General features: G+C 39.4%; 1 protein-coding gene across 2 annotated transcripts in view; it reads left to right on the top strand.

The window, feature by feature from the left end:
- Positions 1–380: 380 nt before the first annotated feature.
- SLC35B3 (solute carrier family 35 member B3) overlaps positions 381–16356 on the top strand; it is a 21821-nt gene continuing 5845 nt past the window's right edge. The window contains exons 1-8 of one of the 2 annotated variants that reach the window (XM_063402140.1): positions 381–564; positions 4720–4998; positions 6266–6387; positions 8195–8349; positions 9831–9938; positions 11412–11509; positions 14496–14588; positions 14996–15107. In XM_063402140.1, coding sequence (XP_063258210.1) covers positions 4798–4998; positions 6266–6387; positions 8195–8349; positions 9831–9938; positions 11412–11509; positions 14496–14588; positions 14996–15107 — 889 coding nt within the window. In that variant the 5' untranslated portion in view covers positions 381–564; positions 4720–4797. Of the gene's footprint in view, positions 565–643; positions 958–4719; positions 4999–6265; positions 6388–8194; positions 8350–9830; positions 9939–11411; positions 11510–14495; positions 14589–14995; positions 15108–16356 lie in introns of those variants that run through there. The other variant, XM_063402130.1, reaches the window with a different exon arrangement.

Here is a 16356-nt window from a genome sequence, read left to right as displayed (position 1 = left end):
TGGAACAGGCTGCTCAGGGAGGTCGTGGAGTCTCCCTCTCTGGAGACATTCCAAACCCTCCTGGATGCGCTCCTGCGTCACCTGCTCTAGGTCTCCCTGCCTTGTCAAGGGGGTTAGACTGGATCTCCAGAGGTCCCTTCCAACCCTAACAGTGACTCTGCAACTCTTTGATTCTGTGATTCTGCGATCCCCCCGGTCTCCCCCAGAGACACGCGGCTAAGCCCCTCGACAGACGGCAGCGGGAGCGGGGAACGCTGAGCGCAGGCCCCGCCCCGCCCGCCCCTCGGGGGCGGTGGGCGGTCCCTGGCACCGAGGCCCCGCCCACTGCGCGCGTGAGCCGGAGGGCGCCGTCCCCGCCCGGCTCAGGCCGGGTAGCGGAACGCCGAGCGAGCGTGCGCGCGCTGTGTCGATGCGCTCGCTGCTCGCGCCGAGCCCTGGCGCCTCCCGGCCGCCACTTCCGGCGGCGCGGGCCCGCAGCAGGCGGCGATCCCGGCGGGCGGGCGGGACGCGCTGGCGGGGGGCGGCCGGCCGGAGCCGCCGTGCCCCTCCTCGCCCGCCGGACAGGTACGGCCGCGGGGCCGCTCCCCGCTCCTTTCCTGTGGCCCTCAGGGACGGGGGTGAGCGGGAAGGAGGCGGGGTCGCTTCCTGCGGAGCGTCGCCCGGCATCGGGGGGCCACGGTCCCGACGGTGAGGGGCGGCGGGGCAGGATGCGGAGCCGGAGGAGGCCGACACTGAGTGTCGGGAGGGGTTCGGCCGGCCCGAGGAGGCGGCGTCCCGCGGGGCCCGGGGGCAGGGCGGGGAATGGCGGCTGCAGAGCGTGTGCCAGCCCTGCCCGGGATAGCTGCCAGGCGCTCGGGAACGGGCACACCTGGCGCGGGCGAGTGGGCAGGGAGGAAGCCTCAGGGATCATGCTGGACGCTGTGCCCTTCCCTCGTTTGCCACCGGAGCAGGACACAGGTAGCGTCGAGCAAAGTATCTGCTCAGGTTTCCCACAGATGGGCTGTCCCAGTCACCCGGCGCATCCCTGCTGTGGGGCCAGCCGCTCTTCTCCTGCCACCAGGCATTGCTACCATAGGCTCCGGGGGATCGTGGCCAAGGCCAGCGTGGAGCTTGCCTTGTGTGTCTCAGGCGAGCAGTTTTTCTGAGCCTACTAAGACGCTGATTTCTGCCAAAATTGTGGGTTTAACAGATGTTCTTCAGTGTTAAAATCCTTGGCCAGCCAAGGCTCGAGCTCCTTCTTGATGTTTTCTTCGTGCTTAGTGCAATTCGTTAACTTTTTGGTGGCCAAAGAAATTTTGTTTTTCTACTCACTTGTTCATTTGTTTCTCCTTCATGTAATAATCGCTATTTTCTGTGTTAGGTTAAAGTACTGATCTGCAAGGGACTTTTTTTTTTTAAAGGAGAAGAAACAGGAAGTCTTTGATCTCAAGACTCTGTTGTTTACACTTTTGCACACAGGAGGAGATAGAAAACAGGGAAATTGGTATTTTACACAAATCAAGACAGCCCTTAATTCTTCATAAAACAGATTTTTGCTGTGTGTTTGTTCAAGATGTGAATTAGGTTTAGGGATTTTGATGAGAGGAGTAGGAATAACCATTTTCATACTTAGAAAAATTGCAGTTTGAGAAGTCACAGTGAATTTCAGAAGAGTTCTGTCACTGTTGCTAATGAAATTACTTGGTGGAGGCTGTTTCAAATGCATACATACATTTACAGTTTCTTCAGCTGTTACATAATTTTCTTTGAAGGATGTAGAGAAATACAATTACCATGTATCAGTTTTTTGGATGGTCATGAGTGTGTCTGGAGTGATGAGTGTTTATTACCACTGACATTGCCACTCAATAATCTGCAAAAAATTAAGTAGAGAGGCTGTAAAACCTGATGATGTTCCTGAGGAAATATTTTTAATAGAAATAGTTGAAAATCAAAGGTTATGTTAATTGTGTGGTTTAATGCCAGTAGGCAGCTCAGCACTACACAGCCACTGGCTCACTTTCCTCACTACCTTCAGAGAGATGGGGTGAGAGGAAAGGAAGAGTAAAAACAAACAAACAAAAAAATACAGGTTGAGATAAATATTTTTTAAGAAGTGGAGAAAAAATGGAAAATGAGAAGCAAACCAAAACAGGCGATGTAAAGATGATCACTCCTCTCATGGGTAGACCAATGTCCAGCCACTTCCCAAGCAAAAGCTGCCTGACTTCCCTGAACCCCCTGCTCTTGTATTTTATTGCTGTCCAAGACAGTTTATGGAATATCTCTGGATAGTTCAGGTAGTTTGCCAGGCTGTGCCTCCTCCTGGCCTGCTGCCCACACCCAAGGCTGTTCACTGCAGGGGTGGGCAGAGGGAGAAAGACAAAAAGCCTTGATGCTGTGCAAGCTCTCCCAACAACCACTAAAACTCTCAAATTTTGGACTCTTGAGGTACCAATGGCAGTACATGTCCATGTCTTCTTCTGAGCATATGCCATACTCTGCTTCCACTTAGCTGAAAAATGAGGCTCAGGTTGCTCCTGCAGCACTTGTTCCACTGAGAAACTGTGGCATTAACAAATGCTGGGTGCCTGTCACGAGGAAAGATATCCTCTTCACTGGACAGGAAAGATCTGAGCAGGCATCAACAAAAACACAAGTTCACCTGAGATGCCAGCAAGGAATACATTCCGGACTCCTCTGATTTTCCTTCATGGGGATTTGATCTTTGGGCTTGAACTTGGAAGTCCTGACTTTGCATGCAATTCTTTTGGAGAAAGTAGGAATTCATATCCTGGATTAAATAGGATCACCAAGCATCTTTTGCAGGCAGCTCAGTGGTGGGATGCTATAAACATGGGATTAAAAAGGACTGCTCTTTATCATGCCCAATCTCAACAGCTGTACACAATGACTTTTATAATCCTCATCTTAAAAAAACAAAACCAAAAAAAAAAAAAAAGAACAGTTCAGTTGTCCCCTCTTTCATTTTTAGGCTGTTCTAGAATACAGATAGTCTAGAGACGGAAAGGGTAAATTTGTTCATGATCACTTCATACCCACTTGCTTTCATTCTTCTGTCCTTAGAATTAAAACTGTTTTTTCTCCTTAGTGGTACTCCATACTTGTATTGAAAGCAGGTCTGTTTTCTTTTCATTGGGGTTTTGTTAGGCTGGACATGTTATGCTTTCACCTTATTTCCTAAGATGGGCAACCTGTTCCTCCATCCTGATAACCCTTATTTGCCATTGTTCTTTCAATCTGTCTCTGAGAGTGATCAGAAATCTCTTGTATGTGAAGGCTCGTTCTGATGTTAGAGCTTTTCTGATTTTACTAAAAATAGTCTAACACTTTTTTTTTCTTTTGTTTTATGGTCACTGTTGAGATTAGCTAAAAATTCACAAGGATAAACTTTCTACCTCTCACTTTTGATCTTCAGCTGCGGAGCTATGAATTTAAGCACAAATAATTATTATGGTCCCTAAACTCGTGTTACACTCCCCAAGATGTTTTCAGAGCTCTAGTAGGAGTCTTATTCCAGCCTGATAGTAGATTGTATGAAAAAAAGGAAACATAAGTGCATTGCAAGCTTCCTACTAATGCTTCATTTTTCAGCTAACCTTAAAATTCCTAGTATTGTATATTATATTGTGTTTACGATTTTTCTTGCAGACTTCATTTATTGCATGATCACGTGTTAATATGCTAGGACATTTTCAATTTTAAAAGAATGAGGAAAACCTTTTTTATACATGTGTGATGACAAGAAATATTCTTGAGCTGGGAAAAACAAATCACTAAACAGTTGGGACAAACACAGTTTGATTACTGACTGCTCACTGAACTTGATGCTGACCTACACTTAAAAATCATGGGACAATTGGCTGACCAGTGTGTTTTATGTTTTTTTTAAAAAGTCAGATATCATATTCACTATCTGCTGGAGAACAGAATTAATTGCATCTCAGTCTATTAAGCTGCTACATTTCTTCTCTAGGCTTCAGTCATCCAGTTTCATTTTCTGTAACGTGGAAATAGCTGCATGTGATAAATATTAAAGGGATTGCCATGTCATAGGCCTCATCAGATAAACAGTCTGATTTTTGAGACTGGCATCTCAATCTGCTTGTTTCAATCTTCATGTTCTTTTCTGAAAAACTGTGCAAGAAACAGTGAATAAACGTGAGGATGACAGGATAACTTCTTCCACTTCCGTGCTTGTAACTGGCCATAGGCTCAAATCTGTCGTTTTTAGCAAGGCTTCCCATGTTGTGGACTAGGCTGGTGTGTGTTGCTGAGAAGATGAAGGAAAGTAGGCAGAACCACAGTGCTCCAGTACCTGTTCTTTCACTGTGAGTTGGTCGTGGAGATCACTTCTCTCCCAGGCAGTCTCTCCTGTGAGTACATGATAGGAGCAGTTAGGGCTGTTGAGAAACTCAAGCTGGTTTTCTGTTGCTGATGTTTTGGGGTTGATAGGTTGGTTTGTTTGCTATGTCAAGTGTAGGAGTAAAGCAAAACTGTTTTCATAAAGTGTTGATGGCCTCTGGTGTTAACTTTGGAGTTAACAAAGTTAACCAGTGTTAAATTTGGACATCAGAAAAGATAAGTAAAATTTATGAATGAAAACAATTCAACAAAATTCCGAAACCTTTACATGTTCCCTATAAATGTCGCATTCATTTACTGTTGTTGTTGGAAGGCTGTATGTTATGTCCCATCTGACTTTAGCATTTCTTTCAGCTTTCAGACAGAAAACACAGAGAAAGAGAAAAGCAGACAGACGACAACAATAGCACCGAATGCAGCAAACCAGGAACCATGGATCTGAAATTCACTTCATCGAGAAAATACATTTCCATCAGTGTTCCTTCCAAATCTCAAGCTATGTCTCCCCATATCAAATCAGTAGATGATGTTGTTGTTCTTGGCATGAATCTCAGCAAATTTAGCAAACCTACCCAATTTTTCATCTGTGTTTCTGGAGTTTTTATGTTTTATCTAATCTATGGATATTTACAGGTAAATATTATGAACTTGTGTCTTAGGCCGATTCCTCCTATCCCTTTTCTTTTTCAACAGCATAATAATATAGTATGTATTTTAATATGTGTAGATGTTTAAACTAGATATTTATTGCAAAGTCAGTCTTTCAGTATTCAAGAACAGCGAGTAATGTATAATCTAAGTTTCCATTATGGTTCGTGTTCCTGTAAAGTTTAGATCACTTGGACTTTTATAACCTGATCTTTTACTTCTGTGTGCAAGACACACCAAAATCTTCATTGATGCTGAAACCTTTAGATCTCCCTAAGTTCCATGAGTACTGTACAGTTACAGTCATCTTATTTTCCTCTCTGCTCTCAGGACAGAGCTGAAGCGTAAACTGTGGTAGTTTGTTAAACAGAAGCATAAGGTTTATACCATCTTAGTTAAACATTTACCATTCTGCTAATCTTTTCTCTCTTATCTTGAGCAGCTGCATTTCTGTTCCCTTTTTAAAATTATCTTTACATTTATTGAGTATTCTCAATAAAGCAATGATTAAAAATCTCGATAGTTAAAATCATGTTTCTGATGCAGTTTTCAAAAGCAGCTGAGAAGTTTGTTAGCATAAAGGTACTCCAAAAGAGTTCAGAGAACATGATCAGTAATTAAAAGCAGAATTTCAAAAAGGCAAATATTAGGTAGCCTTTTGCTTCTATAACTAATACACCTATGTAAGTCTTTATGCAATGTCTGTATTTTTCCATAACAAGTTGCTCTGTTTTAAAATACTCCTACAGCCTGCAAATTTATGAACTCGCAAGTGCTGTTTAATGTAGGCACTCAAAATATTAGGAGTGCGTTCCTAAGAGCTGAAAATTATCAGTAAGGATGTTTGTTAGAGAAAATCTGTATTAAATTTATCCTGAGATGTTGATAAAATCTGAATAAAAACGGTCTACTGAAGTAAATGAATTGAAAAGCAGCAAAAAAGCAGGCAGGAAGCCATCTGTAATATGAAAGAATTACTAATGGGTCAAATGTATTCCTCTAATCAATTGATCCATTAATTTTAGTGTATTTACAACATCAGTAAATTTTCTTCTTTCATTTTGGAGAACCTAAATTGTCTTTTCTTTTTCAGTACTTTGCAAGTTAGATAGGGCAGCTAAGTCTAGTTAATAACCAGCATCTGCAAAGGCTAGATTTGCATGTACATGGAGGAAGGAGGTCTGTTGATTTTTTTTGTCCATTTAATATTTTGGTATATATACATGACTTTGGTGGGTTTTTGTTTTTATAGGAATTGATATTTTCAGTGGAAGGTTTTAAACCTTTTGGTTGGTACCTCACTTTAGTGCAATTTGGATTTTATTCCATTTTTGGACTAATAGAATTGCAGTTGATTCAGGACAAAAGAAGAAGGTATGTGTTTTTCCAAGCATTTTACCCACTGTCCATGAAATTAGAAGTATTTGATACTTATGGTAAATTTAACTTCTGGGTTTTGAATATGAGTACTGTGAGGCGTTGTTAGCAGTTCTGTAGATAAAAGAAAGTGAATTTGCTGGATGATGTTAAAGAATATTTTAGAAGGACTGACTTGGATTTCAGACCTGTGAGTAGTTTTGTTGACTCTGCTGTCCCTGTCCCACTTACAGAACATATTGTATCCTTAAGGTGGCTGATAGAGGCTGACTCGTGTGTGTTGCTTGGGAATATCACATCTAGAATAGAGCCAATGCACTTCACAGCACTTGGAGCCATCTGTCAGTGAATATGTTTTCCTCTAGCATGCTGTGCATCTTGGAGAGTGTCAGAGGCCTGCTCTCTGCTTGCTGTGTGGCTGAGTGGGTTTGCATCAAAGGATGTTTTGAAGTGTTGTGGTTTTTATTTGAGGCAGCACTCATAACAGTGCCATAGAACTGTTCTGTGTTTTCACTGCAGTTGACCAAGGAGATTTTTGATGTCTTGAATCCCCTGGAAATGGGATATTTTCTCACTGACTGTAGCCATTCTGCAGCATCCTACCCATCTATAGCCTCTGCAAAGTGTTTATTGAGGCACTCTGGAAGCTTGAATACAGGCTGTCATGGTGTACATGAATTTTAAAGTTGCCTTATATTCTAGTTGAACATAACTAGTTTTCCTTATCTGCAGTCAACCTTGGATGATTTTGCATAGATTATAAAATTCATTTTTAGCCAAGCAACATAACTTTGATAAATTTTTCCTTTTATTTTGAACACTGATAGCTTATATTTCAAGTTACCTGACTTCTTGAGATGCATCAGATAACATTGCACAGTTACCTTTTGGGTTACTAGTATATATGGGGTTTTATTACCAGTTGGCAATGCTTGTAGAGCATGACCCTTCAAGTAAGTTGTGTTGAAAATGTAGATCTGAAATAGATTTTACATTTTATTTTCTGTAGCCTAGGCATCTTCTTGTAGGCATGCAGAAATCTATATTTCTTAAATTTTAAATTTTTCTTGCATCCCTCAGAGTACGTGTACATCACATAATGAGTTACTGATAAGACAGGATTGCAGCAAGACAGCTCCTTATGTTCTTAGCATGGTTCTGAGTATGTATGAAAAATAGCTGAACATATGCACAGCAATAACTGTAAAAAAATCACAAAGTGAGCACAAAAGTAACTGTTGGATCATCTGTTGTCAGGTGATAATTTCATCAAATTGTGAACAAAACATGTGAAAGTATTCAACAAGCCCCTCTGTTCACGATATCTGAATCACTGCTTAGTTTTGTTGAGTTTCATAAAGCAATGGTACTTTCTTCAACTTTCTTCCTTTAAAAAATGTCAGGGTTCACGTGAAAACTTCACCAAAGAAGTTGTCACAGTGACCTGTGACAGAACTAAGATCAGGTTATCTCATTTCCTTTGACAAATAACCTGAAACCTTTGTCTTGAGTCTTGTGTAAATAACGTACCTTCACAGAAGGAGGTTAAAGAATTACTGCTTGAATACTTTATGAGCTATAAAGTTTTTATTGTCTTGTATTTGTGCTTTTTATTCACAGTAATTGAAAGAAATGAAATATGAAATCAGAAATTTATGTGCATTTTTAAATTTCTATGAAGGGGAATTCAGTGAGAAAAATGTTGAGGCTGTATTACAAAAATAGTTCTTTACATGAATTTTCCAAGCTGAATTTCCTCTAGACGAGTCTGTAACACCAAGGTTTGTATGTTTATGTTTTGTAGAATTCCTGGCAAAACCTACATGATAATAGCATTTTTGACAGTGGGAACTATGGGTTTGTCAAATACCTCTTTAGGATATCTGAATTATCCTACTCAAGTCATCTTCAAGTGCTGTAAGCTGATTCCAGTTATGATAGGTGGGGTTTTTATACAAGGTAAGTGTTAGTCTTGCTATAAGATGATTTTTTAAACTTGTTTCTTTGGGAGGCAGTCATAGATGGAATCCTGTAGTTTTTTTAATTTCACTGGTAGAATTTTTCCTGTTGGAGGAAAAATGAGAATTTCTGAAGCATCTTCTGAGAGAATGTACAAATTTAATTACATCAACAGAAAATATGGGGAAAACCATTCTACAGGTCACTTGCAAAACTTAATTTTTACACACGCTTTCCTAATTTTTAAGAAGTGTGAATTTGTTTTCTAAACTTAATCACTTCATAAATGAAACTATTTCAATATTGAAATGAAAAACTTGAAATGGAAAAATAAAACCAACCATGAGTTGTGAAGAAAATCCCTACTCTTGTTTGAAAATATTAATTCCTAAATTTTGATTGAATGTTTAATCAGAAACACACCTGATTTTGCATGTCTTTGGCTAGTCCTAAAGTCATAGTGCACATTTCAAGAAGAGAAAATAGAATATGGAGAAAAATGGATAAAGGTTATAGTAATGTTTATAAATATACTTCAGTGTTTCTGGATTTAGAAGATTTAAGTATGATTATAAAAGTTTGTGTTTAATACACAAAAAATTTGGTCACAAATGGTCCACATGGACAAGTATTACGGAATCAAATCTGGAATGCTGTATTTCTATTTCTGTAGGTAATTCTGGCCTTCTGGTTGGAGAACAGCTGAATTTTCAGAGGAGATTTTGACTTTACATATGTACATGCCTACATAGTATTTACCTTTTAATAGGAGTAATTTTTTATCATTTTAATGCAAAATGACTGCTATTTCCCTAAAGCTCTGTGAAACTTTTTATTGTCTTGTAATAGTGTTGTAGTCTCAGAAGTTGTGTTTTTTAGTATTATCGTTAAAAAATTCAGTTCAACAAATTTCCCTTGGAAGCTTATGTTCAAAGTTCAGCTTCAGAGCAGAGAATATATTATTTCAAACAAGATATACTTACTCCTGCTTTTTCATGTCCTTACTTTATTTTCCATTCCCCTCCACAATCTGTCTCTCCCAAACTATAAGACAGCATAGGTTTCTCAGAGTACCAAAGTTGTCTGTTAGTGTTTGGAATTGACTTTTTTCTGATCAGTAAAGGCAGCCGAAATGTCTTATGTGAGGGAAGAGTATTAAGAAACATCTAAGCTGCCCTGAAGGTGCTAAGAGAATGCTTTGTCAGGGAGGATGTGCTTTGTGTCAGTGCTGTAACTGTGGACTCAAACCAAAGCTGATCACAAGAATCAGGTATTTCCCATTAGGGCCCTCCACTGTAGTAGGAATTTCTGTTGTAGAAGAAACTAAGTTGGGTTGTGAAAGACCCAGAGCGTTGAGTCATCTGTTGAAGTAGAAGAATGGCATTAGAACAAAGTTTCCTTTGTCTTCTAGTCTGTTAAACAGGATAAACATGAAATTCTGAGAGTGCTAACAGTCCATTCTTGCTGTTTGTATTTTGTAGGAAAACGTTACAATATTGTAGATGTGTCTGCTGCCCTATGTATGAGCCTTGGATTAATATGGTTTACTTTAGCTGACAGCACAGTCGCACCAAACTTCAACTTGACAGGTAAAGACATATATTTTAGGGTTTAAGAAAGTGCTTGGGTTTTCCTACAGTAAGCATTCTGTAGAAGTTCTGAGCTCTTGTTTGGAGTGCCTTCAGGTATCCTACTGAAATTTCATTCTAGCTTTGCCCTAGCAGAATTCTGTGGCAGAAGAGACCATTATTCAAAATGTGATGTCTTAGGTTCCTAAAATTTTTGGAAACTGCATGAGACTTTTTGGTTGAAATGTGTCATGTACTCTCAAGAAAGACTTAGCCCAGTACATATATATATTAAAATAAATATGATAAAATTCAGTTGGAACATTTTAAAACTTAAAAAGTTTAGTTGTTTTTTCTAGTTAAATTTTAAAGTATTTTTCCATTTCAGAACCATTTACTTCATATTAACTGATGATCTTAGTCAGATTCGCTGTAGTTTTTAGGTGTTCTCACATTTTAACCTTTTAATACTTAATACTGTCTAAAATCAGAAGCAAAGCAAAGATTTTAACCTCCTTGGATTTAAAAACTTAGTTGAATTTCTTTCTCAAATGACAAAGAGTAACTGAATTCCTGAGTTCATTCCAATGGTTTGTTTAGAATTGTTCCCATGCAGCTTCCTTTCAGAACTAATTTGGGTCCAGTTTTTTCAGTTGTTTTTACTCATGCTTTACATCCAGTTCAACACTGCTGCTACAACACATCCATGGCTTTGCTGCTTCTGCTCAGCATTTCCACAATGTATGGAACAATTCTCCTCACACTCCAAACTGTGTAATGGGTGTAAGATTAACATTTCTTGTCCCCACATTTCTCCTCTCCATGTGCACTGGTGCACCTTTTCATCTCAGTCCAGTGCTGAACCAGGCATTTGTCCAGTGGTGTGCTTGGGCCATTAAGCACAGCTGGAACATGAATCATGGTGGAGAATGCCCATGGAGATGTGCATCCATCGCTTTACAGAGTGAAATTGCTGGACTGGAGCTGTTGTTATATCTTTGGACCAGAGCTGAATCCGTGCAGATGAGATATCTGTATTTTAGCATTACCAAAATCATTCGTGTTATCATGTCTTTTCCATTGAGTTATACCTTTTCCAGTGCCTGATAATTATGAATGATTCAGGGACTTGGAAACTGCATGGAAAGGAAATGGTTCCCAAACTAAATCCACTGGTTTAGAAGTTCTAGCCAAGAAAATACCACCTACCAACTGCAACTGATGTTGCTCTTGTTACTACAAAAACTACATCTGGCTTCTTCATAGCAATATCCAGATGTTGCCATCAAGTTTAGAGACACACCAGACTCGTGGGTTAGTTGGTGGAGGGAGAGTGGAGGTAGGCACTGCTTTGTACTGGTGTCATGAAATATTTTTGCTGACATTTAGAATATATTATAAGGGAGGAATGGTTATTTTTCTGTTCCTTGGATTTTTTGTCACCATTTTGCTGGTGAATGTTCTGAAGAGGTTTTTGTTTGTTTGTTTTAATAGGTGTGGTCCTAATATCCCTTGCCCTCTGCGCAGATGCAGTTATAGGAAATGTACAGGAAAAAGCTATGAAGCTGCACAATGGTTCTAATTCAGAAATGGTAAATACCACATTTGCAATTTTATAAAAACATGTTTTATCATAGGCAGGGCCTACATTGACAAAGCATGGGACTTAGTGTGCTTTTCTCTTGCTTATGAAAGGAAAGTGTCTTGGTGTTCTGTTTTGGGGGTTTTCTGTTTGTCTGAGGACTTCTGCTGATTTTTCTGTTTCATTTTTTAACTTTTCAAGGGTGCTGCTTTCTGTGTGCAACTTCAAGTGTATGTTGCAGCTACAGAAACACTCATTTCTATCAGCAATTCCTTTGTCTACCCTGCAGGCCTGAGATCAATGTAGTGGTTTTTGTACGATCATGCACTTAATCTCTGAAAAATACACACTGTTCTTCTGGTATAGTTGAGCATGTGTTACATGGAACGTGTTGCTTTTCTTACTTGCTATACTTTATATTCTAGACTGCGCAAGCACTTGGGAGGCAGGTTTTTTTTAAATCTTTTGAAATCTGTAAAATTCTGGGTGAATATTTTTGTTCCTGATTCAGTGAAATGCATCATTTTGAAAGTGTCTTCCTCAGTGTTTTAATATACTTACTTGAAATGTGGATTATCTGTTCATATGGTCTGAGATTATTCTTCTTTTTAGGCAAAACTTGATTGAATTTGGCATATTTTTCTCTAAAGCTGAGTAAATACAAGTAGAATTTTTACTATAAAAGGCACGATATGAATATGCCACAGGAAAAAAGTTACTGAAATTTATTTTCTTTATTTGGCATGTATTTGACATTTAACTAGAAAAATCTAGTTTCTCATGAGAATAGCTTCTTAAATGAAGAAAAAGTTAAAAGGAATCTTCATTTAAGGTTAGAAGTGATTTATGGTGCTCAAGAAGTTTGAGGTACAAGTTTCTGGAAAGTGGGAGAATATATGCCTGTTAGTGTCACTTTATTCTTGTTTTTATTCTTGTACATTTTCTTAGTGCGCCCTGTTGACTGTTGCTGGGGGCAGAGATTTAGCTACATGAGCTGGTGCAGCCTTCTGTAGCTGTAATTTCCAAAATCCAAACCAAAGTGCAATCTGTAGCTGTTTTCTTGCCCACTTTGTGTGTGACAGTTGTTGCTGCCTTACCTGTTCCTGCTCTCTCCAGGAATTTGCTTTTTATTCTGCATTAGTCTGACAAATGTTGGTCCTCATACTGGATATTGATACTGCTTGAAGAGTGTAGTTGTTTAGAATATAAAGGTTTTGTTTGTTTATGGTTTAGACTTGACACTTCAGGAATTGGAAATCATTTTCTATACTTGAGACTTTGGGTAAACATTGAATCTGAATTGAAGATCATGTTTAATAGACAGTGATCTGGAAAGAAAATTGAATAATAAAGGAACCTGTCATCCACAGGATCTGTCTTACTCTGACGGATTTGGAAATTGCCGTGGATTTAAGAAATTGTGAAAAGGGGAAAGATGTCTTGTGGCTGAAACAGTAACCACTGTTCTGGGAGGTTATACTTGAATTTTGCCTTATGTGTCATTCTGTGGAAGTGACGTGTATTACACTACCTAACAAGGAAATAGGAATGTGGTGCTTATTCCTGGTTGTGAAAAGTGAAGTCCTTGAGTACTATGGGAGACAAGCTGGATGCAGAGGCAAGTGAGGAACTAGGGACTGACTTCTGTGTGTATAAACAATGTCAAGTAAAAACTGAGGGTCAGGTCATTGGTTTTTAAGTGTTAGAAAGCAGGTCTGCTCTTTTAATGTATATTCATCCTTCTTAATTCTAGAGCAGCAATAAGTGTTCTGTTGTCTCATGGAATTTCTATCAGTTTTTAATAGATTTTTTTCCCAATAACTGAGATATTATAACAAGACATGGAGTTTTGAAAGCCTAGTAGATGAGCATGTTCTAGGCAGCATTGTGTAGAATAGTTCTGTTGACTCATTCCCTCTTTCACAAGAAAAGGCTACTAAATGCTGTCCAAGCAGCTGAACGCCTCCTGCTGCATGGGTATGGATGCTGAAAACCTGATCAGAGAGAGAAATCAGGCAACGGCCAAGTCTGTGTGAAATTAAGCCACATAGCTTTCTAACACTGACCTGGGAAAGTGAGGAGGAATTAAAAACAATCCTTGGAAGGTGAAAGACTGTTAGCAGGTGGTGTTTTCCTAACTTGTTATTGGAAAAACGGTCAAGGGATGTTGTTCTGAGTCTCCAATTATTTCTCTTGTTTGAATTAGTCTATATAAAGGACAGTGTAAAATAAAGTCTGGCTCTTTGCCTTCTGAGAATAGAGAGTCCATGTCGTTGTTCTTCTGCTGTCCCTAATCAGACAACAACACATGGGAGGGTGGATGGATGGACAGTTCCAGTTTCTACTTCAGTTGGCTCAGCATGGGAAAGGATAAATGAAGATTGTTTTCTTGCTCAGTGCAGCTGTGAATTAAGTAAGGGTGCAGACAAAATAAAGAGCTTTCCTGTTTTCTGAGCACTGAGCTGGCCGTATTTGAAACTCCTGTGTGCCGTAACCATCGTGCATGTGCGCCATGCAAGTGAACTGGAGTGACACAGGTTAAACTTACGCGACACTTCTGGCAGTGCATGGTGATTGTGTGCTACCCTTTGCACATTTAATGTAATACAGATCTTTACTGTGCTGCATAAGTAACAGATAATGAAGGGTGTGTAACATGTTCTACAGACTATTAAGTTGCACAGATGTGGAAAGTCTTATTTAGGCTGTGAAATCCTGAACTTGATTTACTGTGGGTGACACTGACCTCAGGATATTATTAACTGACTAGCTTTCCAAACTTCTTTTATGCTGTTGTGAGTAGGAAGAATATGTCTAACACTTATTGTTGACTTTTCACTGTACATCAGCTACTCTATAAATGCTGCTAAAATGCTACAAATTCAGCTCTGAGAAGCTGAGCTGAGCATATTAGTAGGGCCAAGCATCTGAAAGCATTTAATTTTGTCCTTTTGTGTAGTATCACCTAGTAATTCTTTTCTCTTACACTATTCTAGGTTTTGTATTCCTATTCAATAGGTTTTGTGTATATTTTATTTGGATTAACGTGCACTAGTGGATTAAGCCCTGCAGTAACATTTTGCTCAAAGGTAGGTATAAAGATTTCCCCTTTTCTATGAAGAACCTCATTGGAAAACCTTGCTCTGTATGATTTAGAAAATCACATTGCTTCTCTCTCTAAAGTTCTGTTTTCATTGTGTAAACAGGTTAACTTGTATAATTCATACAGTAAGCAAGTTTTTCCAGTCTTTGATGTATAAGATAGGGTAATGTTTTAAAAAGCAACAAAATCACAGGACCAGACTTATGAGCTTATAATTTCATTATTATTTTTCCATTATTTAATTAAAATTAAATAAGGATTTTTGCATGAATGCATTGTTGAACAGCTTATTATTGCTCAAGCAGTTGATTAAAGTCTGTAGTTTTATGTCATTTTGCAATACCTCAGGGTTTGTTTTACATTTTCCTAACCGGCTTTTTTTTATTGTTACAGCATCCAGTTCAGACTTATGGTTATGCATTCCTTTTCTCCCTGACTGGGTATTTTGGCATATCCTTTGTTCTAGCTTTGATTAAAATCTTTGGTGCCCTTCTCGCTGTAACAGGTATGAACAAATTATATTTTTGCTGCTTTTGTATAAAAACGAAGTAATCCCAGTCTATTGTTTAGGACAGAGCTTTTGAGAATTGTTATTACTCTGGGTTTTTTCTATTCTTTGTGTTGACTGATTTATGTAGCATGGATCTTCACATGGTAGAATGTGTTGGAAGCTTCCTGATTCTTTTAGTGACATAGTTTCAACTGTGAAGAGCTTGTTAAGTAAACTTGTGCATCTAGTCCATGCTATGTTTTAGTGCAGAAACAAGCACTGTTCTAAATGGAGGAGTTGGAATTGAATCATAGATTCATTTGGTTTGGAAGGAACCTCAAAGACCATCCAGTTCCAACTCCCCTGCTATGGACAGGGACACTTTCCACTAGACCAGTTTGCTCAAAAGCCCCATCCAGCCTGGCCTTGAACACTTCCAGGGATAAGGCAGGCACAGCATCTCTGGACAATCGGCATCTCAGCCCTCTGACCCTAAAGAGTTCCTTCCTAATATCTAATCTAAAGCATCCCTCTTTCAGTTGAAAGCCATTGCCCCCTGTCCTGTCACTACGTGCCCTTGTACGAGTCCCTCTCCAGCTCTCCTGCAGGCCCACTTTGGGTACTGTGAGGTGCTATAGGGTATCCCCAGAGCCTTCTCTTCCCCAGGCTGAACAACCCCAAGTCTCAGCCTGTCTTCATAGGAAAATAAAGAAAGGAAAAGACATACATTGTTTAAAATGTAGAAGGAAAAGTGAGGATGTTCTAGAAAAGCGTAGTAGGCAGTGACATTGTTTTTAAGCACATGAAACCAAAAACATTAGTCACGATGGCCTGGTGGGGGGCAAGGTGTAGCAGGATGTCATGTAGCTACTTTCCTTTCTTCTTCCCCTAAAAGACACCCTGTTTTCTGTCAGGTGATGCTCTACTTCATTCTGAGTAGTGGAGGGGAAAATACATCATTGTTCTCTGACCTGAGGGTTGCATGCTCTGATTTCCTATCAGTTATTTCCTCTCCAGCATATGTTTCATATTTGCTTTTAACCAAGTTCAGTAGCTCTCCTGACTGGAAACTGACCCAGAGGAGAGGGCTGTTTCATGTATTAAAATACCTCTTTAAAAAAAATGTCTCACTCTACTAAAAAAAAGTTCAAAAATGCTGTAGAATAGTAAACCTTTCCCTGGTTTTCTTATGCTTGACCTTGACAATTATAACACTTCAGCCCTTTTTGTCTTGCCTGTAGCAATATGAAAATGTTTATTGTGC

Source organism: Prinia subflava, chromosome 1 (genome assembly GCF_021018805.1).
Source record: "Prinia subflava isolate CZ2003 ecotype Zambia chromosome 1, Cam_Psub_1.2, whole genome shotgun sequence".
Taxonomy (NCBI): domain Eukaryota; kingdom Metazoa; phylum Chordata; class Aves; order Passeriformes; family Cisticolidae; genus Prinia; species Prinia subflava.
The sequence above is the reverse complement of the archived record's forward strand: the minus strand, read 5'-3'. Positions and strand labels throughout refer to the sequence as shown.